Source organism: Pseudopipra pipra, chromosome 7 (assembly GCF_036250125.1).
Source record: "Pseudopipra pipra isolate bDixPip1 chromosome 7, bDixPip1.hap1, whole genome shotgun sequence".
Taxonomy (NCBI): domain Eukaryota; kingdom Metazoa; phylum Chordata; class Aves; order Passeriformes; family Pipridae; genus Pseudopipra; species Pseudopipra pipra.
Genome location: NC_087555.1, coordinates 27262876 through 27290782, shown reverse-complemented (window position 1 = coordinate 27290782; position 27907 = coordinate 27262876). Strand labels below are relative to the sequence as shown.

The following is a 27907-nucleotide window of genomic DNA, read 5'->3' as shown; positions in this document are numbered from 1 at the left end:
TATAAGATGCCTCCTTTAGTCATATGCTCCAGCTCTTGAATTTGTTGTTTTGTGGAGTTAGGACAGGAATGAGAGACATTCAGAGATAACAGCTCTTGATTGCCTGACGTTGGTCTCTCAACTTTAGTTATTGCGTGTTGAGAGGCCAAGCACTGTCCCTGGTCTGAGCAGCATAACAGACTTAGTCCATCCAGAGTTTCAGTACGTACCAGAAAAAGACAGAATGGCAAACCTGATACGAACATGGGCTCACAACACAAAGCCAGCATATAATTCAGTGCAGATACTTTCGTTTCTCTTATGTGCATCTCATCTTTCGTAATAAAAGCTATTACGATGACAAGCAGTTATTGGTTAGGATAAGAACAAAGGGGAGAGAGGAAAACATGACTCAGAGTGGGTTACTTGTTAAAGAAACTCATTATTTAAGTATTAAAATAGGAAACACATTGCAGAGAAAGAAAAGGCTCCATTTAACTGCTCTTCACAGTTATTCCTTCTCACTGTAATCTACCAGGTATCATCTAGTCTAATTAATCATATCCTGAATTGCCATGCATAAAATAAATGTGCTCATTTGGGGGAGAAAAATGTATAGGGATGTGTGGTGTGATTTGCTTCTGTTTTTATCCATCTGTCCTGTACTCCAGCTTCTCCTAATGAAAGAGGATGTTCTGTCCCCCTGAAATTAGGTACCAAATACATATTAACTTGTGCAAGTTTCAAAGTCAGCTCACCTTTTCACAAGAAGACAGAAATACAAAAGTAGAATTCATTGCAGATTGACTCTTATTTAAAGCAATTACATATATTTAAATTACATTTCAACCACTGAGAAAGTCTTTAATTTAGTTTAATCTTCACTGAACTCTGGACAACAACGTACCTTGGGCAGAACATTTTCCTTAGCTATGTTCTATTAAGCCACTAGATGTCCCTCGTTCCTATGTAAAGCTCCAGTAGACAATCCAGGAGGAAACAGTAGGATTAAGGTGCAATTTAAGCAGTGCAGAAGCACGTTTGTGTTCACAGCATGCAGGGGTTTTCTGTAATAGGTGCTGGTCCTTTGAGTGTAATCCTGTAAATCAAGGCAACTCCAAATACTGGTGTGCCAAACCCATAACAAATGTAACTGTGTTTAGACAAATCACAGTCATCAAGGTTAGAAAAGACCTCCAAGATCATCAAGTCCATCCTTCAAACCAGAACCACCATGCCCACTGAACTGTATTGTTTACTGCTATGTCTACTTGTTTTTGAACACTTCCAGGGATGGTGACTCCAAACCTTTCCTGGGCAGCCCGTTCCAACATATCCACTCTTTCAGGGAAGACATTTTTTAAAATATTCAACCTGAACCTCCCCTGGCACAACGAGTGCATATATGGCAAATACAAAAATCAGATGAGACTGAAGAAAGCAGATGAAGATGGCATTGAGGAAAATAGGCTACAAATCCAGGGATCAGAGAGTAAATTGCATCATTCCTTTTCCAACTATCCATTGACAACTGCATTTTCCATATACATATGTTATTACTGACTTTTTTTGCCATTCGTGAAGTAAAATGGCACAGTCTCTCTTGGCAGTCAGAGTAGATCTTACTTTATGAAAGCATGGATTTGACTGTAGTATTTGGGGCATGGATGGACCTTATCACCACATGGATTTGGATAATTACAGACCAGCCAGGGAATGGTCACTTCAGTATCAGACTGGGAATGTTGGGCAGTGTAAGCCAGAGATTACATGAATAATGACATTTGACTTACACAGGTGATGATGAAAGCAAAGTCAAACACTTCTCTGGAGGAAACAAAATGTTTTACCAAGTAAATAGTGTCAGGAAACTGCTTGCAACTGTCTGTGACTTGCACAACTCCCTCTTCCCTTCCTGCATCCTATCTGCCTTTTGCAAATTTCCTGACCCCCATTAGTTAATTTATACCATCAGCACTTTGCAAGACCCTGCCACAGAAAGTGCTGCATCTCCAATTCTCTTTTGCAAACTCTTTCTCAGATTAGGACTCACTTCCTTGCTATTTTAAATTCATGGAGTGGAAAGGTCACATCAAAGGAAAAAAAATGAAGAAATCCTTCCTCCAGATTAGTTTTGCTTTTTAAGTCATGTGACTGATGGAAAATTATATCTGCATAAGAAATAGGACTCAAATGCCCATTGGCTTTTTTTTATGTCACCAAAATGTTCATGACAGAAGGTCACAGCAGGTCTTTTTCCAGTAGTTTTTCAAACAGGGATGCTGCCATTCTTCAGTAAGGAAACATGCTGAGGGTTCTGCCACCTCAGTGCACTGGTTTCCTGTTTTTAATGCCACTGACTGAATAATACAGATTTTCATTGCTTATTAAATATCAGATCATGGGGCATGCTCTCAATGTTATTTATGCTTTTAATGCCTGATGATTTCAGGGGGAGTATAAGCAGCTAAATGCCTTTATGAATCTTCATCCTGTTCCTATAAGATGAAAGGAAAAAGATTACGCAGTTCTCAAGAATGTATTTGTTTGTCCAAAGCTTTGTCAAAGCATGGAGGGCTGGGAATGCAAAAAGTGAAACCTACACAATATGCTTATGGTCTTCTCTACATGAGACCTTTGAATTCTTCCTCCGGTTCTCCCCCTGAGCTGTCCTCAGATTGACTCCACCTGAGTGAAAGGTGGTTGAAAAGACAATATATACAACCACTGCTGGCCCTCAGTTACTGAATCCAATCTGGAGCTGCTCAGGTCATAATTTACAAGTCTTGCAATTAATATATTGTGTACTGGTGACCAGTTTCTACCAGGCCATCTACCACAGAGTGTCAAATCCAGAGCCCGGTGGCCATCAATGTGACATTCCCATTGTCTTCAGTGGGATTTGTATCAGATTATTATTTCCACTGATGAAAGATAAACCATTTTGGGGCTAAAAAATCTTGGGGGCATTTGAGGGCTAATAAATCTTGCAGTTCCATACAGTCCCTGGTGTTCTTTCTAATGCTTAATAGCTCTGCTCTCACCAGTTACCTCACTCAGTTTGAAGCTAAATGGATTTTTTTTTTCACAGGCTAATACACACATTACACAGAATCTCCTTTCCTTTTCTGCTTACTTGTGTTGTTTGCCATCTTTTTAACAGGAAACTGAGAACTATGAAATGGAGAGAACAGAATGACCTATTGAACCAATTTTGCTCCACAGCAGAGCTGACAGGAAAACGGCTGCCTCAGCTCCGGGTTCCAGGAACGGAAAAACAGATGTTTCTTGGCTACATTCAACAGATACTATTCCATTTTGAAGCAACATTTTAAAATACAGATCCCAAGGCCTTATGTATTTCCAAAGTATTCTAAGAATGGGAAAATGGAAATTTCTTGCAAGTCTTCAAGTAGTGCCAAGCATGATTTTTATTTTCTTTTTTCCCCCCACCTCCTTTCATTTTTCCAAATTACCTTCTCCAGTTTAGCATTTCTGTGGCTGATACATGTACCAGAACATGCATTTGTGCCTACAAGACTTAGATAATCAGATCAGGTATATTAACACTGCCACAAACTTAGAGTGTTTCCTTGGGCAAATCCCTCAATTTCCCTGGATCCCACTTCTCCACTTGTGCTACCTAGAGCTTCTACGCTCTCCTCCAACTACCAATATCTGCAATAGCTGGTACACAGAAACCACAAATAAGAACATAGCCCTGGGGTGTTGCCATAAAATAGACTTTAAAAATTAAGTTAATTACCAGCTATTCAGTGAATGGCAACAGTACATAAAATGTTGTGGAGACTCAGGTTCTTTACAGGGTAACTGCAGACCATCCTGTCAGCTGTGAATCCTGTAAGTCCCAGAATAAAGATGGAAGGGCAGAAATGTGGGAAGACAATAGTTTCCATCCTATTCTCTGAATAGATTCAGGTTACTGTGTTATTCAGCCACTACAGTCAATGCTTAATTTAGAGCATCTTCCCTGGGTGACCAAGTTATGGTAGGGCCATGATGACCCTCAGAATAAGCCAAAACCAGGGAGGGAAGGAAAAGTGGGCTGAAACATTCTCACCCTGAGCCTGCCAGGTCTGCCTCTGAGTGCATTTAGCACATGTACAGAAACTCTTCTGTCAAGCATCACAGAATTAGTAGGATATTATTTTCATATACAAAAAGAGAACTGAAGTGACAGCATACAAGTGATAACCACAAATATACATTAAAAATCCCAAGTCCATGGAACTGTGAATTTCCCAAGAATAAGCTTTAGCCCATATTTACACAATTTCCTTCTTCCATATATGCCAAGTAAATCACAAGAGCTGGCTGTGATAAAACATTCTGAGCACTTCCTTCCCTGGCTGAAACCAGAGATATGCTACCAGCCCCAAAATAGAAAATGCCTCAGCTTAAATTGACTACTAGTTCCCTTGATAGTTTTGGTGAAAGTGAAGGTGGACAAGACAACTTTGCTGGAGGAGTTCTTGAACTTATTAGATATTCCTAACATTTAGAGTACTGTACAGTTTTGGGGTTGGAAGAACTGAAGATCTTTATGGTAGACAGGTGTCACCATCTATGCCAACAGAAAAGGAATAGAAGCACAAATTTAATGAAGATATTTCCCTGATGTTCAAATGCAGTTGCAGAAATTTCCCGGTACTCTCCCATACACCACATTGATACACAACACCTGTACAGAACGTTAAGCCAAATGGGTTGTCTTTAATAAAGAGTTATTGTGAATAGTATGCTATTCCACCAGGGAGCTAAGATAATCACCACTTTTTAAAATGCAGATTTAGTCCAAGATTGATTCCTTCTCAAAAACCTAAATACTTTCTGAAAAAAAAGTTGAGTTTCACAGAAGGATTATTCTATGTGAAAAGAATTGAGGCATCTTTCAAATATTTCAAAATAAATGCATAATATTTGTGATTAGAGATTACTGAAACCGAACATTTGAAATATATAGACTGGAAACCTTAAAACAAAGACTTCAAATGTTGACTTTTGAAATTAAGGTAACTTCCTGTTTTACAGCCAGTCATAGTAGAACTTACTTGTATCTTTAAAGAACAGTGTGTATAATACAGCAGCCTTAAGGGTAAAATCACTGGCGTACGACAAGGCATTAAAGGTCAATTTTTAGAATTTAGTGTGGACTGTAACAACACAGAAGAATTGAAGCTCGGTGCTCTTGGTCTTTCGTGGCTACAGCCTCTGTGCTTGCTCCTTGTATTTAAGTTTCATAAATTGTTCAGAACTTTATCGATAGAATTAACAGTCAAAATAACACTTCTTAACATCTGGTTCATATTCTTGTCCCAGTTATGCTGGTGCAACTCTAAATTAAACTGAATGCCTTACATGAATTCACTCTAAATTTATGATGGTATTCGGAAGAAGTGGACTTGGTTCCTGGTCTTTAAAAAATGTCAGTGTTTGCAGCCAAATAAAATCACATGTGGTTACATCCTCTGTGGCACAAGATTGCCATCCAGCGGTAATTCCCAAACGTGTATTTACCGAAGGCATTCCCGGACAGTTGACCAGCAGCCGGTACTGGTTTTGCCTCCCAGTCTGATAGCTTCAGATCCAAACTCCCGATAGCTATTGCTGGGCTGAGAGGAACGTTTCTGTTTAAAATTCATGACTTATCTCTCTTCTTTTTTTTTTTTTAACCAGTTTTCCATAATGAAATAGTTTAGACAATGAATGTAGGTTGTTGCTTCCTTAAGAGCAGGAACACGCTGAAGGGGGCGGCCCTGGCACAGCTACACTCAATACACACCACCATTGTAGGGCTGCAGCTCAGCTAAAACACTCTGCTGCTCCTCAGCCCTCTCTGATGGCGCAGCGTTAGTCAGATCTGAGAGGAACACACCAACACTAATTTAAGCATCCTTGTACAGAGCTTCACCACCTGCTCTGGAGTGCCCTGGGCAGGGGACGGAGCTGAGAGTGCGAGTGATCAAGCTTTGAGGCTGGTTTCATGTGAATACTTAGGCACCCAGACATCAATGTGACTACTGATATCTTTGATCTGCAAAGAACAGGCCCTGAACTCAGACCTTCCACTTCCTGCATAAATGCTTTACCTGCTCTAGTAGATCATAAAACTGTCTTTTAGAGGGAATGGGTACAGTTGCAGTTGTGAAGACTCAGTCTGACTGGCATCCATTAGAGGGGTTTGAGGATTACCCCTTGAACTGAGCCACTCTGGAGACCTGAATGGAGACCACACTAAGTTTTTAGTTCCTGATTGAGTTAAGATATGAAAGAGTGCCAAGCTGCTTAGTCCCGTTGAACTGGTGCAGACCTAGGCACACAGAGAGGTTCTACGCAGCAGAGTACAGCCTATTAGAAAATAGGAAAGGTGGTTTGGGAATCTAGGCATGATGCAAGGTTAGACACAGCTCACTGGGGGTTTTCCATCTCTGTTTTAGATTTAAAAGCTCAAATTCTGCCCTAAACCCTTATTTTTTTTACTTGGTCCGTAGCCAATAAAATAAATTCTGGTTAAAACCTCATGTAAAACCCCAGGCTGATTGTACTGATCTACCTTATTCTCTGTCTTACCCTCCCCCCCATCTGTAGTGTTTTCCTTTGCAGTTAACTCACTCTTGCAATGCGGATGTGTATGAACAACTATGAATGATTCATGGGTCTGTTCGGCCTGATTGCCCTCAGATTAAATCATTTCATACAATGTTCCCGTTGGTGTTCTACATGCATCTTACCTCTAAATAGAAATTAAGTTATCTGGGGTTGCAGAGGCACCATTGCAGTCAACACTTGCAAGGCCAAGCTCATCTCAGCGAACGGCCATTTCTGCCATGTATCTTCAGGAGCTGCAGAAACAGGAAAAGTGATACTTTAATTTCTAGGTACAGTTCCATTTTCATGCATCTCTTGCACTAGCATGTGAGAAGAGATGCTGAAGGTCCAGGCTTCTCCTAGAAGCTATACAACACTGCAGTTTCTCGCTCTAACTTCTGTAAGAGACCAGGGGGCTGCACGTAAAGAAACTGACAATTTCCCATTATTTCTATGACCACGTTCTACTTCACATTTCACTCTGTTCAAGAATGACCAAGTATACACTAAAATGGTACAAATAAATTATTTCACCTAGAATTGGTCTAGCCTAAGTAGTCATATCCAAAACTACCTGAATTATTAAGAAGCGTAGAAAAGAAATTAAACACAAATATCTTGCATTGAAGGATAAATACTCAAATGCTGAAAATGAGACTCATTGTTAAGGACTGAAATTAATATGAAACAATGAGTCTTTTACGTGTCTTAGTTCCACAGTAGGTAAGCCAAAAACAAAACAGTGTCCTAAAACATTTTTGAAGTAGTTTGATTAATTTTCTGCTAATGAAACCAATGCTGCAATCAGCAATTCATTCAAAATTTAAGAAAAAAATTGAAAAAAAAATTAAGAAGAAAAAACAATTAAGAAAAATTGTTTCAAAACAAAGCAGAATCCAAAATCCTATTACCAGAAACATAGGTACTACTTGGTGTCCTTGGCATTGATACGTGTCCTCACATTTGTCCCATAAAACAGGACAAATCTTTAGCCAGTCTTTTCTTGGGTAAGCTGCCGCCTTCTAGATAAAATTTTATTACTGGCTCCTGTGCACAGGTAGAGCAGCCTTATCTTCTTGGAATGGGAGTGCTCTGTCATTGCAAAAGGCTGCAGTGGGCAGTTGAAGTGATAGGATTAATACTGATTTGTTGTCCAAGGGAAGCTTTGGAGCAAAGGTGGGATTCAGAGACAATCACAATTTACATTTTCTGACACCTTTTTTTGAGGCTTGCTATTTCGGAAATAAAAAATATTGATTGAGGGGTGTTTAATTTAGTGAAACCTTGACAATTTTCATATTTGATCGGACTAGAAATGAAAGGACAACTGGCATAATCTCACCCTTTCAAAGGAAGAGTCAAAACAAAGGGCTCTCTGCAGATACTAAAGATCTGCCACCTCCTATTTCTAGTGTGGACAATACAACGACGGAAATAATTAGTTAATCTTTCGTTTAAATAAAGCGTTTGGGGGAAAGGCTAAAAATAAACACTGATTCATTCCTTGTCAGGGAAGTTTCTCCTGTCAATTATCACATTGTTACTGCTGTTTTTAATCTAGTCAGATGGTGAGATTGGCAATCCTTTCTGCAGGGGCTTCTGGGTGTTATTTCGTGGAGAATCTTGCTTGAAGGACTGATTACTGCTTTTATGGGAGCCAGTGGGAGTTTGGCCACAGTCCTTCACGCATGTTAATTTGAGGGACTTCCAAATGTTAGCTAATGATCTCAGAGTTCTTTTTATGAAATATGTGTGGGTTTGTTTTGGGGTTTTGGTTTTGTTGTTTGTTTGGTTTTTTCTTGAATTCCTAGGAGAATGCAATTAAGAGGGTCTGGAGAAAGTGCTGCACTGTAGCTCTGGACTGACCTCTAAATAACACCTGAGTCTAAGCATGAAAAATTCAGAAGCACATATTGCTACCACACTTGGATATATTATACATAATATACTAAACCCAAATGTATTTGTATTATTCACATAGTGCAGGCCACATGCTTTGCATTGCTATGGACTGGGTCTATCTGTTGGCCTCCACCTACAGTTACTTGAAAAAGCAATTACATTCGTTCTTTTTTTTAGGAGCAATACTAAGGAAGAAGTAGTAGCCTCTGCCCCAAAGCAGAGAAACACGTCAACATGGAAAATAGAGGCACACGTGGGTGGGGGAGTTTCATTCCTGTTTTATGAAACCTTATGTACCTGTAAAGGAGAAACGGGGAAAAAAGCGAGCCGGTGGTAGCTGAAGCAGCCGAGCAGAAAGCCAAGGACACAAGTCCAAGCAAGCGGTGGGGCTGGGGCTCAGAAAAGCATGCAGAGGGATCTTTGGGCTAAACGCTGACTTAAAAGGGCTTGGAACGGAGCGCACAAACAAACACCACTGCCCGTGCTCCCCCTTCCCACCGCCGACAAAAAAAAATATTTATATATATATGTATGTTTGTTTCCGGCTGCATTCAGGCCAGAAACGAGATGTTATACGCTCTGCATGACTAACAGCGCAGTGAACGACCACGGCACGTTCCTCCCGGCAAGGCACAGAGCCCGCAGGACCCCAGGCCTCCCGGGCACAGCCTCCCCCGCCGGGAACCCGCCGCCGGGCAGGTCCGGCCGTGTCCCAGCCCCGAGCGCGTCCCCGCCCGCGGGACCCGCGGCAGCATCACCGCCCGAGCGGCCCCGACACCGCCCGAGCCGCCCCAGCGCCGCGCAGGCTCCGGGCAGCGGCCGCGCCCCCGCCGCCCGCGGGAGGGGACGGTGAGCCCGGGGAGGGTGAGCCCGGGGAGGGAGGAGGCGCCCGGCTGTGCCCCGGGGAGGGGGGTCATTGCCGGGGGCTCCCGGACCCGCGGCCGGGGATCCCCCATCGCCCCCGGGGTGGGCTGAGCGCCTGGGGCGGGGGGTGCCCTGTGCGGGCAGAGCCGAGGGGCGGCCGCGGGCTGGGTGCGCTCCCGGCCGCACGCCAGCTCACGGGATTCTGTTTTGCTTTCTTTTCTTCCCCTTCCGCACGTCCCTGTCAGGACGAGCCCAGCCGTGGTGGGGAGCAGAGGATCAGAGGCGAGGGCGGCGAGGCCTTGCCCGCGGGCGGTGGCCCCGGTGGCCCCCGCAGCATTCAGAGCCCGCCCGGTGCCCGCCGAGGAGCAGCAGCAGCGCCCGGGCGGCCGGAGCTCCGCCCGGAGGAGCAGGGGAAAGGCGGTGAGGGCTCTGAGAGCATCCATGCACGCCCAGCATCCCAGGGAGCACCGAGACAGCCCGCCAGTGCACACAGCGGCACTGCCGTGCAGCGGGGCAGGGGCACAGCTGTGCCCAGCTGGGCACAAAGTCGTTTCCATCCTAAGGTACGAAAGGAAACAAAGCGCATGAAAGGAAGGAAGCGGCGTCAGCGCTCAGCAGCCACGACACCGCTGGGGAGAGGGACCTGCGACTTCCCCGGTGCTGCGCAGGAGGTCCGTGGTAGGGACAGCCAGAGCTCTTTTCCTTGCTTCCAGTCTAGGAGATTCACCACCCTGCTTTTGCTCATTCCCTTTTCTACAATCAACGAGCATAAAGCACAAAATGCCTTCTACCGAGCAAAAGACAAACAAAGAAATGCAACCATCCAAAACCCAAGCCAATGTGCATCTGGCTTGGGATGAATACTGGACCATGTCATCTGGGAGTGAGAATTTTTCAGAAAGCCAGACTCCAGTCCAAAATGGACCCTGTCATTTGGAGTCTGAATATGAACACAGCTTGCAAAACATTTTTTCAGGCTTCTGACAAAAGAGTTGGTCCTTCTTTTGCTCTGGTATCTAGGCTACATTGTTCAGGCTCATGCATATCACTGGTTTTATTCACATGAGTAATTCCATTTGAATTTGGAGCGACAACGTGTATGTGTAAAGTTACTCATATGCTTTCTGTCTCCTTTATATATTGAAATTATGTGGGTTTGGTTTTTTTCCATTTGCTGGTGTAGCCCAGTAACTGTTGGCATCAAGGTTATTGTGAGCCATCACGGTTATTATTACTGTTTGTCCACTGACACCTTTGTTTTCCTTGCCAAGCTAAAATCCAGCTATGCCTCTCTATGCAATCTATTACAGCTATGCAATTGTATCATGTGTTTTTATGCAACCATCTTTCACCTGACTGTGTAAATTCATCTTCCCTATAAAAGATCTTTTTGTACTCAGCTTTTCCTCCAGTCATGACTGACAGTCATTCCAGTTGTGTCATCTGAGTCTTTCTCACACAAGTCTCTCATGACTTCTTCCATACAGTGTAATCTAAATTCATACTGATTCTAACATGATATATGGATGTTTTAATATTTGCCAGCTGGAACATTTTATTTTCTTATTGCCAAATGCCCTCTCTTTCCTCCTTCATATTTCTTCAAGCTACAGCTTCTGCTATTCTCATAACCTTGTATGTCTTCTCTATCTCATTGATACATGTTTGTCTAAGGGCAAAATGTCTCAGGGACAAGAAAAACACAAATGTTTATCTTCCATGAAGTGTGCCATTAAGTTTTAAGTGTGGGTGAATGTTTTATTAGATGCTTCTTTTCCTCAGTCAGGGAATAGAAAGAACAAATAAGTAAAATTCAGTGCAGACTTTTTGCTTTTAATGGAAGATAATAGCTTTTCACTGATATGCTCTCAGCTGTCAAGTATATACTCTAATATCCTAATTTGTGCCTGAGGAGAGAAGGCAGCCACTGATTCCTTTTGTCAACCAGAGTCTTTCTTCCTAACCTAGAAAATATTGTGCATTACTATGAGTAGAGTCTCCCTTAGGAAATAAAGTATTTTGAAGTTGTTTCAGCAGCAGGTCACAAGCTGTCAAGAAGATGCATTCAGTCACACCTAAGGACAGATTTATTACATTCAATCTCCAGGGCATCTGCCTACTGGATCTTGAAAGAACCCAGCTGGTTAGTTTTTGTGAAAGCCCCAAATGATGCCTTCTAGGAACATTGAAAGCTGCTATTTCCAGGGGAAGGGGTGATGACCCCTGTATTGAAATGACCTGTTCCAGTGGTGACAGGACAAATTACTTCCAAGGAAAGGGTAAAAGGCCAAATACATCTTGAGACTGTGCTATGATCATGGCAGGAGTTTCTTATTTCTTTTATCTTAAAATGTGAGAACCAGGAACTGTATTTCCTCCCTCTGTCATATCTAGAGCATGAAAAATCACCTGTTTGTCTCCAGTAACTCCTGAAGAGCCGTCTTCCTGCAGGAACACTTGACAGTCAGGGTGCCCGTCCCAGCTACGTGGCAAGACCACAACAGAGACCGAGTTCTGCCTATGGATGGAGGATCCTAAACAGGATCCTAAATAAGATCTGAAAAGCAGATTAGATTCCTGAGGTAAATATTCTAATAAGGACCAGCCCCCCCCATACAGTCTTTGATTATGAGCATGAACTTTTGATCAGGCATGGCTGGTGCCCTGGATTTATATATCCATAACATGCTATACTTGTGCCACCTATGGATATGTATTTAGGGAAGCTCTTTCTCAGAAACTTCATTCAAAATTGAATTGCAGTCAAATGATATTGCAGTGCTGGAAATCATAATTAACAGATTACCTAAGGAGATCTATTAATCAAAACTATATATTCTGATTTTTATTTATTAAAAAGCCTCATTCTAAAAAATTAAACAAAACAAACAAAACAAACTCACCAACAACTGAAATTTTAAGTTACTAAGGAAATTAAGGTGGTATAGATGTATCTATTTTTGTCTGTACCATAAAATATATTTCAATACTGTGGCAAAGGTAATTTTCTGATTCATATACTAGAGGTGTATATAAAAATGTAACAATCCCAGAAATACTTTAAACATTGAATTTCTTTTTTCCAGTTACTACCTCCTCCACCATATTTGGGAAATAGATGAAATATTTACTGTATTGCTCCAAGTTTGTATTTTTGTATTTGTTTCATTAAAAATTAGAAATATACCTAGCACATAGAAAATACAACTGGATATATTTATACTTCTTTATTTAATAAGTTAATTTATTACTACTAAAGAACTCACTTGGTAGTAGAGATGAAGTAGTGCTACACAGCACTGCTGACTGCAAAAGATTTTCTTTTCTGGGTGAAAGCTTCTAGAAAAAAACCAAAAGACAATATATTAGCAATGTCAATTTGCAAAATTTAATTTTGGAATTATATGCAAACATATAAATTTATTATGAACTTTTAAAATTAGAGCTTTAATATTAATGTGATCTGAATTAAAGAAATGCAGTACCTTGCCTGCAGAGCTCCAGAAACAGGCAGTGAGCTTTTCTCAGGGCGAGATCTGTGATGCTCTTGTCTGTTTTGCAGTGAAGATGCCCGTGCCCTAGGTAGGACTCCAGAAGTAGCAGTTACATACAGAGGCTTACAGCATATAGAAACTGTAATTATATGTGGCTGTTTCAGAAGAGTCACGCCCTTTAAAATACCTGCTCACTTCAAAAAGCATTTTGAAGCACTAGATAATGTTTGCGAATACTACCTTAAACTTGTTAAAATTCAACTTGGAGTTATTCAACATAAATGCCTCACAGTTTTTCTGTAAATTTTTAGTATCTCCACTCTAAGCTTTAAACAGACAGCAGGGTTGTTACTGTTTTACTTGAAAGTAACTGTAATTCTTCTGAACCCTGAAATTGGGATGGAGCTGTGTCCCCTGCTTTGATTTGTTATTTTACAAACCCTCTTTCTGTCCTTCAGCTTCTCCCTGTAAGGAGCAATACTGCTTTCCATCTCCTTCCTTTTGTCTTCAGTGCTTCAGTTGTAAGCTCAGACATGTAGTAACTGCATTTTTTTACAACACAGAGCAAAGACAGGCCCTTATTTCAATTCAGAATCCTAATAATACAGAAATATTACAGATACCCTATGGTCTTAAAGCCATTAGGACTTCTAGGTTGAAACTCTAAAGCTGAGCTTCTCTGAAAATTAGTTCCTGTATTTTGAAAAAAAAACCAAAACCAAACCAAACCCAAACCAAAAAACCCCAGCCTAGAAACAGTTCATAGCATCTTGAGTTTAGGAAATAATAAAATAGCAAACCTGAGGATACTAAAATTTATCACACATATAGCAAAAGCATTGCAAGTAAATGTGATATACTGAAAAAAAGCCTGGATTTTTTAAACTATTCTAAACAAGTTGGGTGTGTTTTTAAAACTTTGTAACTGCCTTGCAAGTCCTCAGCCAAAGTTTCCTCATTCATGCAGGCAGTCCTAATGGAACAAGCATTACAATAAAAGCACCACAGGAAGGGTTTCTATGATAAGTACAAACAGGAAGATCTGTTATTGTTTTTGAAGAGCAGTAAAACATCAAGCTGCCCAGTAAGAAAATGCATGGAGAGGTTCAAGGCTTGAGTTCAGAAAACTGGGTCATTAACAAAAAATCCCCAAAAGAGAACAAGATTTCCTTTTTTTTCCCTGCCCCAATATGAGTGGTTTCTTATCTCATTATATTTCAAAAGGCTCAATCATTTTAAAAATGAAACTTTTCTGAGTATATTGAAAACAGATGGAAATGAATCAGGGGGCTGAGGCAGAAAAAAGCTTTAATGAAGATCTATTTAAGCAATACTTTAAATAAATAAATAATTTGTCTGAGAAAACACATCTTACAGAAATATAAATAATTATATAATGATCATATAAACTACATTTCCTGATGTAATTCCTGTCTTGCTACATTTCCTGAATTATTTGTATTATGAAACAGTAGTGGGGTGCCATTAATTGATACGCACTCAGTGCTATAGTTACTGTGCTAATTGCAGCTCTCCAGGCCCTCGACTCACAGCTCCTCCAGCCCTTTAACAATTGGGATTGATTGCACAGGAGCTATTTTTAGAATGAAATGGCAGAAGAGTTTGGAGAGCAGCAGACATTTTTGTGTGTGCTACAGCTGTTTCGGGGGAAAAAACCAGTTGGATAAAAATGTTCTGAGTTGTCTTTTTGTATATATTTTTTTTTAATTCTGCTGAAGTTAGAGCTTCCTATTGGATAACTGGTTTTGTAGCAAGTTGAAGCTGAGGTCAGTGTTGCATGACACAGAGGACATCCCTGGTGAGATTGTTCTCAGAAGACTAGCAATTTTCTTTTGGAAATGGCACTGTTAAGGTTGACAGTAGATGAACTCTGGTGAGCCTGGTTCTATAGAAAGGCAGTCCAGGAGTCATGTTTGCATTTTAAAATACCAGTGATGAAAGGCAAGATTCATGATTGACTTTGTGGGGTTTTTTTCCCCAAATCTGAAATGAAGCAGTTTGTTAACTGAGTGTTAGTGAGTGTAGGTCTGCTTCCAAGAATGCTTCAGCTGAGAGTAAATGGCCATGATTCCCAAGGGTCAGTCGATGCTCAGAAGGTGTGACTGGGAGGAGACACACATTCAGTTCATCCCAGATCGGCCTTTTGTTACCCCATCCAGCATTCCTGCCTTACACAGAGTTCAGCTGGGGTAGATAAACAACTAGACAGGATTTTGTTGCTATTCTACTATAGGAAATCAGGGCTGTCTTCTTCTCTGAATGTTTGCATAATAGAAGGCAAGGTTTGTAGGAAGAATAACAGGCAGAAATACGTAGGAAGAGGGATAATGCTTTATAGCTGAGGAAAAAATCCCTCAAGGGGCAAGCCGATTTTACTTTTGTAAAGTATTAATAACCTATCGCCTTTTTCCCAGTAAATTATATCAATAATAGTAATACCTTGGCACTGTCACACAGCACTGCATCAGCAAATTTGAAGTGCTGTACTAAGGAAGTGACCGTCCCCATTTAGCTGTGGAAGTAAATGAATTGGCTGTGGTTACACAGAAGCTTGGCAGAGTTAGGGAGAGAATCTGTGTTTCATGACTTCAGCTGCTTTTCCCTTCTCAATTTCATGCCAGAAAGCATTATGGACTTACACACCTGTAATGTGTCACTACTTCATAGCTGCTAATTCCCCTGGAAATGAGAAATGCACGTGTTGGTAAACGTTGCCCATCTTTGTATCCTTTCAGAGAAAATACAAAGAATAGACTTCAGTTTTTACTGTAGTAGCTTACAATACTGGTTTGCATAAAAAAAGAATAACAAAACTTGAGTAGTTAATCTTGCCAAAAAATGCTGCAAGAGATTTCCAGCATCTTTTTGTCGCTGAATACATTCCAGTCTTACAAATGATAAATTTCAGAGATAAATTGGATGATAAATGAACTTAGATACATTAATTTCATATTAATATGAAATATGACTATCTTCTGTATTAGCCTGTTTTACTGCAATCTTTGTTTTTCCTCAAATTATGTACAACTTGCCCTGGACTTAAAAGTTGCCATTAGATAAATTACCACTTAAGCAGGTAGACTGTGGTGTAAAGGTCTTCCTTCTTTCCCCCCAGATTTTATGTTGGCACTTTGCTGACAGTTACTTCCCAAGTGGGAATGGCCACTGTACAGGGCAGCTGTGAACTGGAGCGGCTGAGTTTTGGATACACACCTTGCCTCTACACCTGGTAGAGCAGCAAAGGGGGGCAGATCTGCCAGTGCTCATCTGCTACAGCCTCGAGGAAGGAGGTGGTGTGAAGGGACAACAGAGAGCCTCGTTGTTATGGATGGAGGGAAGGATAGCTTGTGAATTTGCCTAGGACAAATCCAGGCTTTCAGGAACAAGGGAATACTTGAACGCAGGAGAAAACATTTGAAGAAGGGGGTATGCTGTTGTGCTGCTTGATATATAATCCCCTCCAAACAAGAGATGTTGGCACAGAGGCAGAGTACTGAAAACTCTGTAAAACAAAAATGTTGCTTTCAGTGCAGCAGTGAAACAGAAGACATGCAGGATTCCAAGAGAAAAATAAAAAGGAAGGCTTATCATAGAAGTACATAGAAAAATAAATAAAGGGTTATGTAGCTGTTACTCAGCATGTTTATGAACATTTAAACATATAAACAGTTCTACAGAACAGAAATATTTTATAGCTTTTTTCTTTTGTATTTAACTGCTCGTTCATCTTTGACTCCAAGAGAACATTGCTCATTCCTTTTTATAACACGGCAACTTTTGATGGAGATGTAAATACTTTGTATTCTCCACCCCCTTCCCTGAAATCAGACACACACAGGGCAAACGGCTTATGTTGGCCTTCCCTAGCATATGTGTGGCTAAATATAGTTTTGCACAATGAACTTCAAGGCACAGTTCATATGTCTGAAGTCACACTGTGGCGAAGTGTCTAGTAAAAACACTTGCATATAGATCAGAAGAAGAGGGCTTCATTTTACCTCCTTGGACATTGCTGGATTTGCTGGGAAAATTTCCAGCCTTTGTCACTGCTTTGCTCTATAAGGCCATGGGCAGCAGCTGACATGAACGTTCTCTGTGGATGTAAATGGTTTTACTGCTGTATATCCAGGGCAAATTTGGTATTTCTGCTGTGTTGCTTGTTTGTGGTTTTTAAATTAATTTATTTAGAAATAATTGTGCCAAGTAGGCATAGGTTTTTCACATTTACCCTGGAAATAGACTTCAATCAAAAGCATGGATTTGCTGCATGATCATTATGGTGAGCTGTGACTTTATCTATGACTTTATCCACTGGGATTCTAAATACATGCCTACATAAACTGGAGAAGTTAAGTATGGAAAACACTGTAACTGTGGAAGAACAGGCATTACTTTGCAGTACTGAAGAGTTAACCGTGTGTCCATACTGACAGACTCTCACCTATCTATTTCCATCCTAGCTTCTCAGTGCAGCTGGAATGTGGCTTTCCTGGAAGAGTCTTGGAATTGGGAGACTTTGTCACCTCATTTGGTGACATGTGTCTCCTCAGACACATTACCAACACAAATTGCAGCATTTGCTCTAATGCTGATTTTTTTGTGTGTGTGTTTGCTTTGTGAAATAATCTACGTTAATATATATCATAGCCACTCTTTTGAAGCAGATTATTAGAGGAATGTTTTCCTGGTATTTGTGTCTTCACAGAACACAGTGACATCTTGTGGCATGGGAAGGGCTAGTGTCATTTTTTCCAGATCCATCCTCATTTCAGCAGGTTTAGAGATAAAAGTCTACACAAATTCTGGACAACTGCTAATGCATTATTTTTATCTCTAATATTCACTCTTTCAATTATTTTTTTTAAGGACATGTTTGTTTTAAATATTTTAGTAGTGAAAAAAGACCAAGCCTTGGTTTCTACCATATCACAAACCTAGGGTGTTGGAGTTCAGCTCACCGATATTCTTTGGAAAACTTTCAGCTCCAGTAATATTCCTGTCCCAGCCTCACGGATATAAGACTCTGAGAGTCAGAATTTCAGATGCTTTCCTTAAGTTAGTGTATTATCACAGATGGACAAAATTGTCATGTTGCTTTTGATGGGACTGAAAAAAACCCACGGTAATATTTTATTGCAAGGCAGAGACTTTTCTTTTTTCTTTTTTTTTTAACCTTAAATTACTTTTTGTCTTTTTGCAGACCAAACAGGGTTTAAGCCCTGTCTCTGATGTTTTGGGAACCTCCTCTGACATGGCTGCCCTTTACAAATTGATCCTTGGATAAGATCCTAGTTATCAGCATGAAAGGAAAAGCTGAACACTGTGGCTGGAAATCTGCCCCCCAGCAGAAGCCCCGTCCCTGCGATCGATATAAACACGCCTGTGTCGTTTGCAGAGGGTTTGTTTATCTCCATGGAGGGCGGAACATGACCAGTCTGAGGGATTTTTGGCGCTACAACATCGGTGAGTTGGTCCCTTCACCTGTATGTCAGGATTAGAGATTCTACATCCAGTCACCATGAAATTCGGGATACTCCATAGTTATCAGATTATTCCCATTTAAAGTATCTCCATAAAAATAACGGATAAACTGCATTTTGTTCATTGGGCAGATGGTATGTGTTGGCTCCTGTTGCAAGTGTCTCAGAAAGTTTAGAATTTAGTTCAGTTCCTTTTGGGTTTTTTTGTTTTGTTTTTTTTTCTTGACCAGAAATACTGAGTCATTTAAATTATCCTGGTTCTAGCAAGGGATATCAAAGAGCTTTCCTGACTCTCTTGTGCAGGGATAGTTTATGCAAGTAAAAGAGCACAAAGGCAACACATGAATACAATACCTTGTAGGTTTACATTAACAATGCACTATCAAGTATGACCCTTTGTTTTATTTGACTTAATATGTGGCCTGACTTGTACAGTTGTTGTTTCTGAAATAAACCAGAATTTTCCTGGAGTTCATTATCATGGACTTGTTGAGTTTTGATGTAATAACAATTAAAATGCAAGCAGTAACAACATCAATTTCTATTACATTTAAATTTGCTAAATAGAAAAATGCATATATTTAACTTTTGGGAACTTCTTCTGAACTAACAGAGAGGAAAGATGACAAACCACTTCATTTTCCTCATTGAACTGGCAGCACAGCCACATTCAAAGCTCATCTTTTCACCTTTTCTCAAATGTTTATGTCAAGGGCACCACTTAACTTCAGCTTTGGTTTATAGCGAAAAATGAATGGGAAATGCTGGATTGCTCAGGAGATGGTCCAGAAGAATTGGAAGAACATTCAATGGTGGCTTATAAGGTAGTAGACCAAGATTTATATTATCCATATCCTCACATTTTATTTCCTACTATACAATGCGATAAAATGCCATAGATGACTGTACTGAAAATACTATACCCAGAAAATATTTTTGTGTTGGTGCAGTTCTGGATGTAGCTGTACCAATGTTTTGGAATCTTTCTGAATAAAGTGACAGTAATTTCCTCAGTCAGTGCTCAGTATGTAACAGTAATACAAGATAAAGACCTTGGCAGCACATTCTTTGACTTAACTGTACAGTTGTAACAGTTGCTCTGAATTCATTTGCATGATCAGCTATGGCATAAAAACATTCACTTAAGAGCTTGCATAGAAGAGGGACGGGGGAGTGAAGGCAAATAAGAATTACAGCCTTTTCTGTGAGGGGGAAAACAGAATTTAGGGTATCGGGAGCTGCAATGCAATGAAATATTTCTATAAACATGCAAAATCTAATATTACCTGAGCAGTGAGTCAGAGAGCTCCAGATCCACATCCTTGAAGCTGTCCCAGGCTGACAAGGAAGTAACTGGTTCTGGAATGCTGTCCCCGTTAGAACAGCAGAATATTCATCAGGGTTTCCTACTGGGAGAGAATAAAGACATAATTAAAAGTTGGTGGCTTTTTGGGATTGCCTCTTTAATTGTTAACAGATCATCATACACATTACTGTTAATTATATTTTGGTGATAGCAGCCTTTTCATTTAGGAATTGTTTTTAAAATTATTTTCAGTGACAGATATTTTTCATTTTGCAGGGCAACCTGTATATTTTTGGTGGGATGGTGGATTCTGCTTTCACACAAGCAAAAACTCCTCTCTGGACATATGACATTGGTATGATACACAATAACCAGTTTTTTTCTGTGGGACATTCCAAGTCCATAGGTACTAATAAACAGTAAGAACCAAACTGTTTTCTGCTGCTTGTAGCATAGCCTTTCCCCAAGCTTTACAAGACGTAATGTGTGTAATACTGTGTGCATATTTTCCCCCTAAAATTAGGCTGTTAAGCTATCAAAAAGTCAGCTCTTACTTCAATTACAGAATTTAATGTGAAAGTTTTATGTATTTTAAGGTCTCAGAATTTCCATTCCTCCTGCCTCCTTCTGAAGTTTACAATTTGATCATAAAACCCAGTAATTCATGTAGTATTTAATTTTTTTAACGTTACATGAATTTTAAAAACCAAGCCCTTTGTTTTATTATGGAAGAAAGCAGTTTAGTAAAGTATATCTCATTTTGTAATTTTACTGAAGAAACACATAAGCTGGAGCAGGAAAAATCAAGTATAATTAAATAAGAAGGTGGGAAATCACCATCAACATTTTATAACACAGGTTTTCTTCTCGTAAGAACAAACATTTGGGATGTCTTAAGTGTGTATTCTAATAAAAGCAGTGCAGCATTTGAATTTAATAGCAATGTCATAATTGATTGTGTTCTCCCTTTGGAAATCCTGCCTATAGTAATGGCTGCTTATTTTGATGTTGGAGGAGGAAAGAGAGAGATACTGAGCTCTTCTTGAGCTGGTAAATCTTGTGACCAGACCAAGATTTAAGTTTCCTGGCTTCTTTTGCTACTTCACTATGTAAACTTAAGTCAATGGGATTTTTTCAATCCATTTGTGTGTTCCACCATTTGTCTGAGATACCTGCTGGAAAAACAGAGAGCCTCAAATAGAACATATTTTAAAGGAGAAAGCATCTTATTACTCACAGTATTTATCAGTGAAAATTGGGAATGAGTTACTCAAAATGTGTTGTGTGTCTAGCTTTCTCATAGTTATTATTTAAAATCCTTTGGCAAGTATAGCTTTAAGTAATGCAAGCTTTCAGTGCTTTCTCATTCTACCTCTGGTGCTGGGTACCTGATATTTCCTCTCCTTCATGGTGATCACAAATCTGTGATTTCTGACTGTTATTTAGGTGCTGCCCTTAGGGGATCTATGAAAAAGAACAAGAAAGAATAATGCTGTTGTCATAAGGATAAGTAGAAGAAGCCATACGTTCATCAGGAAATCTGGGAGTCCTGCAAGTTCAGATAATGCTGAAAATCACAGGTTACTTCTGCATTGTGAAATTTAGCCTTAAGAAACAGGAATACAGTATGGTACCTCTGTGATTCAATATCAGATAAGGATACAGGAAAATCATTCCAACTGTGTCTCCTGCGAGTCTCTTGGTGCTGCTGTCTTAGCAGGGAACAGATTTCTTCAGCCTTGTCAGTAGAAAACGCCAGGATGAGACTTACTTGAAAATTAGATCTGTAATTTGAAAAATTACTGTTGGAGGAGTGTCCTCTTGTGGTCCAGGAACTAAACTGCGCTTTATTAAATCAATCCCCTAGATTCCACAAGATGGACAGAGTGCCGTAACGTACCAGCAGAGAAGGAGGTAAGGAGCCAGGAAGTGGGGAATGTGTGAATCAAATGCCTGTTGCTTTGTTGATTAAACAGATTGCTTTGAAATATGTTCCCCCAAACAGTTCCAATCTCATCTCTTCAGAGACATGTGGCTATACTTTATTTCTTTGCACTTTCAATAACTAAGGCTTTTTCCTTCTTCAAAACAGTGTTTAAAAATACTGCTTTTAAATTTTAAGTCGTATATAAGAAGTTAAGTCCTCTTCTCTGCTGCTGCTTCTGTTTTTCTGAAATCCTTATCAAGAATACTAATTTTAAATGGAATATTGCAACCATACGTGAAGCCTGTGCTTTTAAAAGTAGGGTTGTGAAAACAGATTGGCAGTCACACTAATACATTTTGGAATGTGAAGTGCTGCAGCATTTTTCATTTCTTCAGTCTGAACACGTGGACTCACTAAGTTACTGCCACTTCTAATTGAAACCTGAGTGGAAGTGTTTATGTCTTGGTCTTCTGAGATTGGTTTTATATCACTACATGTAAAGAATCACTCATTTTTTGCTACTGAAACTTTGTCTTCAAAATGTTTCTACACCTTGAAATTACACACAAAAAATTATTAAGATGTGACACTGTTGCTGCTCTGGTTACCTGTGGTGGAGGACTCAAGAGAAAGTTTGGGACTGCAGGGTCATTTGTGGGGGAAAAAAAGGGTGTATTTCCAAGACAGACATTGCTACTGATATGACTTAACAGGCTTTTGTCTTAAATTGTTTTAGAGCTTGGCACCAGCTAACAGAAAAGGTCACAGTGCAGTAGTTTACCATTCCAGCATGTACATCTTCGGGGGATACTTTGGCATCAAAGGCATTTCGCAGGAATTTTGGACTTTCCATTTTGGTAAGTTAAAAAAATAGGATAAGGTTTTGATCCAGTATGAAACAACAACTGCTGCAGGAGAGCATGGCCTTCCCTGTTAGGAAAATTCTTATCAGTAGAAATGCTGTAGATTAGTTTTGGCTGCTGTTTGGCAGCATTTAATGATGAATTCTGTCAACTCAATTAATACCCGGCTGAAATTAGACTATTACACTGGAAGAAGTTTTACAGTATTTGCCAGTTTTAGAGGAAAATCAGGGATAATGCTTTGTTCATTATTCACTAAATTCTTCAAGGATTACTAAAAACTTTCAGGAGCAGCAGAGACCCTGACTTCAGCCTATTAATGCCATCTTTTGAGTCTCAAATCTCAGACTGACTGTGGGGAGCCCAACCTTTCAGGAGATGCTTTAATTAGAATATTCATCACCAATCTGGTGTTGCAAACCAGATGATTCCCAGAGACTTCTTAAATGGATAACTTTTGTTATCTGGTGGCCATTTTGTCATTATTTTGAAACAAATGATGGGTTTATCTCATCCTTCATTCTCTCACAGGGAGAATAAGCACAGACATTAATGAAGTTTTTGTTGACTGATTTTTCCCCTCTTACAGCCAGGAAAGTATCTTTCTGTGTCAGAGTTAATGAATTGAAAAAGCCGTAGGAAAAACTGCTCTGTAAATAAAATTTCCATGGCATCTGTCATATAGCATCTGACATTTTCATTAAAAGTTTATTTCAAATCCGATTTTTTTAAATGCACTTTTTCAGTGTCAGAATTTAAGCTTTTAACTCATACTGAAATAAGCTCAGAGCAGAAACCTTTATTCTCCAATTGAATAGTTACTTTTTTCTTGAAATAAATCCCTTCTCAAATACTCAACTAAGTCTGAACCATCTATAAATTAGTATTTTCTTTCAGATACAGGAAAGTGGTTGTGTGTTTCCAGCCCATCTCACAACACTGGTCCAGGACCTCGGCATGGCCATTCTGCCGTGGTTTATCGTACCGGAATGTACCTCTTCGGAGGACTGATGGGGCTGAGTGAGCAGAAGGACTTGTGGAAGTGGGACTTTGTAAGCAGCAGCTGGTCCAACATCAGAACAAGGTAAACTATTTTATGTGTTACACTACATGAGCAGAGAAAGAAAGAATTTATCTTATCATTTGATACTGCAGGCAGGTGGAGGGGGAGGCGATGCCCTTTTGGCGGATGTAGGAATTGTTCAGATCAAGATATGGTGCTGCTGCCATCCCTGGGGCTCTAGTTGGCTTTGCTCAGAAGAGCTACTGGCAATGCATTGATGCAGCTGTCAGCAGTGTAATTCTGATGTCCCAATGCAGCTGTTCAGCAGCCATTCTTCTGAGCCAAAAGGAAAATGGAGGCTAAAATCAGCGTTAAGTTTCTTGTTGGTCTCCTCTTAACTGCTGCTTTCTCTTATATTTAGCCAAGGACCTCCTCCAGTGGTAGGTCATGCTTCAATAGTCTGCAAAGACTCTATGCTGATTTTTGGTGGAGGGATTTCAAATTCCAGTCCTAATGATGACCTCTGGAAGTATCATTTCCATACACAGACATGGAAGAAGCTTAGTAGTACTGCAAACTTTCCTCCTAAAATGTATCACTGCATCTTAGGAATTGGTGTTGATTTCCAGACTACCTCAGATTTCACTAATACATCCCCCAGCCACTGGAATAACGATCAGAAGGACCATGGCCAGCTGGTGCCCATCCCGAGGCACACTCGCTTTGGCAACTACTTCCGCCAGCGGCCCACAGACAGGGCATTTGGCAGCAAGGAGAGCAACGCCATTGAAATGAAAACCTTCAGCTTGCCTCTGGAGCCAGTGAGCTTCCGTGCATTTCAGACCACCTCAGAGGCAGAACTGGACCCAAACAGAGACACAAGCCTTTTGATGAAGGACAAGTCTCTCCCTCTGTTTCCCTCTTCAGAGAGAGAAACTCTGGCTGCCGCTCAAGTTGTGGGTGAAGAGGAGGGAAGTGACTGTGGGTGCGCGACCGCCGGGGATGAACTCGGCAGCAGCACCAACACCCTGCTGCTCATCGGGGGCAAACCTTTGTCCAGCTTCGCTGAGATCTCCTTCAGACAAATGGAGTTCGATAGCTCGTGATCGCTTTGATTACAAAGTGAAAGAATAAATTTCCACCACCGTGGCAGTAGGTGGAAAACCAACTGCTTGCAACTGTCTTCAGCTTCCTATCAGCATGCTTGGGAAAAAAATAATTAAACGTTCTCATACTTGCTGTGAACAGATTTTTTACAATGTTAACGAAACCCAACATATATTTAAGTCACAACTTGCATGTAAGTTGTGATTTCTGAGAAGAGCTTGTTGGAATGCTGCTCTTTTTGTTACTTTTCTTCTGGTCAGTTCATATCCTTTCAAATTGCAGTGGCTGATGCTGCTTTGAAAAATCAGAACTACAAGTAACCCCTACTGGCTCCACAGCTGCCATTTCAGGGTCAAAGCTTGCTCATTTTGCACTTGTATTAGAGGGAAATACGGTCACATTTGAGGGATTTGATCAATCTTAATGGCAACATTCTCTAAGTTTTTTAAGATTTTGTTTTCTTGAGTGTTATTTGCACACTATATTTGCAACAAGAGATAGCCTTACAACACCACAGAAACCAAATGAACAAGTTAGTGAGTGAAATCTAGAAGATATTCCAGGATTGTATATAAACCACGAGTGCCCCCTGAAAATCATCTCCAGCCTTAGACCAGAGGAAGTACATTATATTTGGAAGAACAAAGGAATTGCCAAGTGAGTGTTGGCTTTAATGACTGAGCACAGGATCAAAAGGGTTTGACTTCCCATAACGGGGTGGGGGGACAGAAAGAGGAGGGCTTGACAGGAGTGGCACAAAGCATGGGCTGTTCTGACTGGTAACTCCTGTTTTAGCCACAAAGGGATTTCTGCTTTTCCAACTCCCATCTCTCTGTTTGTCAACTCAGGTAGTGATCATTACACATTTCCCCTCTATCTGAGTAAGTCCTGAGTTCATGTATAATTTTTCTTTGCTGAAAAGAAAAAGTGGTTTTTTTGAAAGATAATATTGTCCAGTGTTCCAAGCATTTATTTCCATAGAAGTTACTAAGATATGGCCTTCTGACAGAACTTCAGCCATCTGTAAGAAACGCTGCTGTCTGAAACGACTAGAAAGTGTAATACTTCTGAATATTTGAAAAGATTGCTTTTTGAAAGTTTCATAGGAATAAAGGATTTCAAGTGAGAATGTTTACAGATACTTTTCATCATCTCTTCACAAGTAGCTGTCACATGAATTCAATGGGAAAATTATAGATGAATTCGCAAAAAGCTACAAGAGTTATTTGGACCATTCGTGACCCTTATTTGGAAACAGAGAGGATTGTACTCTTCCATTTAAATAAAGCCTGCTCTGTTTCCTATCAGTGTGTGCTTATTTTCTCTACTTTCACAAATCTAAAACATGTATTTGTATTTTCAAACTGAATAAAGAACTTACCTTTCTGAACAAGGAACATGATCCCACAAGCCCCAGTCATCTCCTAGCACTTCAGCCAGCCTCGAGGGTTGCCCAGGATTTGAATTTCTGCTCCAAGAACAAGAATTTCCCAGTTTGAGGAGGTTTGTTCGGAAAGGACTTCAGTACAGTGACTGAGCTGAGCACTGCAATCTTAAATCAGCAGCTTGTTTTCCTTTTGCTGGCTCACATGTCTGTTTTGGCATTATCCTGAGAGCTGCCATAACATACAGGCTTTTATCAAGGATTGACAAGGGAAGGAAATTTAACTGGAAAGGGCAACAATAAACCAGTGACTCTTCCAAGTCACGCAAAGGCCTCCCGGCAGGTAGAGGTATCCTGGGGATGTGCAAGAGCCCCAGGAAAATGCCATCCAGCCTCTGTCACTCCTTTCTTCCTCCCCCCTCAAACTCTCTTCCCTTTGGCAGCCCCACGAAGGGTTTAACATTTACTCAGAGCCAACGCAGGCGGGACACGAGCCAGCCCAAAGGCAATGGCTTGGCACGGGGAGGAAAAAGCAGCTTGCAGAGTGTGCCCATCTCCCCATCTCCTCCCCTGGCCTCTGCCCGTGTGCCAAGTCAGGTGGCTGCACCAGCACCTTGGGCACCGCTTCTTTACCAGAGATCCCAAACCTCTCAGGCTGACCTGATGCTGTAAGGGACCTTCTGTTCCTGCCTCTGCATAGGACACCAGGTGTGCAGGGGCTCAGGGAGGGGCTGTGCCTGGAGAGATGTGGGCTCAGGCACAGCCCCAGGGCTTGCTTGTGGGAGGATGAGCTGCAGTTGGCCCCAGCAGTGCTGTGGAAGGGAAGAGAGCTCTGATCCTGGAAGTGGGGTGCTCTGCTACAGCAGCTTTGCTGAAGCCACTGGAGGCTCTTTCTCCCCTTGCTGACCTGTTCCCATGTCTTTAAAAAACAAGGGTGACCTCAAGCTGGAAGGGAAGGGGTTTGAGATTTAAAGTGACTGCATCCCACATCTGCCCACAAGAGTGCCTGACATCTCGGTTCCTTCTCAGCATGCATGACCCATATTTCAGGTTCTCTCTGAAAAACCTGTATCAGGACCTAGGCACACAATCCTTGCTCATAATACTGTATGACATTTCCTGGGTCATTTCCCCTTTCAGAACTCAGCCAGTGCCATCAGCTACACCAACAAGGCTCTCAGAGCACCTCAGGTGGTTTCACTCCTGTTTGCACACCAGAGTCACCTTTTCAGAGAGGAAGAGAAGAACCTTCATGCATGTGCTGATGATATTTCTCCATAACTGTAGCAGTTAATGAGAATTCATCCCAGGCCCAAGCAAGTGACTACAAGCTGCTGCCATCTGAAAGCTTGGTGGTGGCCTGCATGAAATAATGAATGGAATTACTCTAGCTAGTGACAAATATTTAGAAACAAAACAGAACACACCATTTTTGGTTGGGCATGGACTGAAGGGGCTGCCACTGAAGTTTTAGAATGTCTCTGAAAAACAGAGAAGCTTGCACATATCTAATATGCCCACAGTAATTCAATCCATGGAATAAAAGCAAAAGGATGCAGTGTTCTTGGTAATCTCATCTGAGACACAAGATATGCTATTGTATCATAAATTACATATCTAAGAGAACAAATCGATCAGCATTAAACACTTCAACAAACTCATTGTCTTCAATTAACATTTGGTTTCTGAACATTAAAATGCATGAATGGCAGAAGGATTTTCTTCTAAAATGTAGATATTCAAAGAGGTTTTTTCCAATTAATAATAGAAAAAACCTAAACATTTCATTATTTTAAGTGAATTTAAAGAACCATTCAGCGACGTATCAGTGGGATTGCAGTTTGACCTACACAATAAATTGTGCCACGAGGGAAATTACTTCCCATGACCTTAGTCATTTGGATGGAATTTTTTTCTCCTTCTTTTGATACTTTTATTAATTGTTGAGAAATGAAGATGATCAAATGG

At 40.6% G+C, this 27907-nt stretch overlaps 1 protein-coding gene and 2 long non-coding RNA genes across 8 annotated transcripts; 1 reads left to right on the top strand and 2 right to left on the bottom strand.

Moving 5' to 3' along the window:
• Window positions 1-29: 29 nt before the first annotated feature.
• LOC135417341 (uncharacterized) lies at window positions 30-15593 on the bottom strand. Its single transcript, XR_010432001.1, has 4 exons — window positions 12840-15593; window positions 12621-12693; window positions 11764-11900; window positions 30-6842 (listed from the first exon to the last, which is right to left on the bottom strand). It is a non-coding gene; the product is annotated as an uncharacterized LOC135417341 (long non-coding RNA).
• Window positions 9249-25859, top strand: LOC135417337 (leucine-zipper-like transcriptional regulator 1). 6 transcript variants are annotated; one of them, XM_064661327.1, is made up of 9 exons: window positions 9249-9339; window positions 9600-10025; window positions 18070-18332; window positions 19094-19173; window positions 19932-20061; window positions 21523-21569; window positions 22319-22439; window positions 23343-23529; window positions 23870-25859. In XM_064661327.1, the coding sequence occupies exons 3-9, from the start codon at window positions 18170-18172 to the stop codon at window positions 24552-24554; spliced, it is 1413 nt and encodes a 470-aa protein (XP_064517397.1). In that variant the 5' UTR covers window positions 9249-9339; window positions 9600-10025; window positions 18070-18169; the 3' UTR covers window positions 24555-25859. The 6 variants fall into 6 exon arrangements, with proteins under 6 accessions (XP_064517397.1, XP_064517399.1, XP_064517396.1 ...); XM_064661329.1 differs by lacking the exon at window positions 9249-9339 and having other exon boundaries at window positions 9434-9774; window positions 9918-10025; XM_064661326.1 differs by lacking the exon at window positions 9249-9339 and having other exon boundaries at window positions 9434-10025.
• LOC135417342 (uncharacterized) lies at window positions 15731-19936 on the bottom strand. Its single transcript, XR_010432002.1, has 3 exons — window positions 19636-19936; window positions 17828-17975; window positions 15731-16371 (listed from the first exon to the last, which is right to left on the bottom strand). It is a non-coding gene; the product is annotated as an uncharacterized LOC135417342 (long non-coding RNA).
• Window positions 25860-27907: the final 2048 nt, after the last annotated feature.

Coding starts and splice junctions, on each gene's coding strand:
- LOC135417337 (XM_064661327.1), top strand. CDS start 18,170: ATGAAAGGAAAAGCTGAACACTGTGGCTGGAAATCTGCCCCCCAGCAG. Junction 22,440..23,342: donor ATTTTGGACTTTCCATTTTG/GTAAGTTAAAAA, acceptor ATTTTCTTTCAG/ATACAGGAAAGTGGTTGTGT. Junction 23,530..23,869: donor TGGTCCAACATCAGAACAAG/GTAAACTATTTT, acceptor TCTTATATTTAG/CCAAGGACCTCCTCCAGTGG.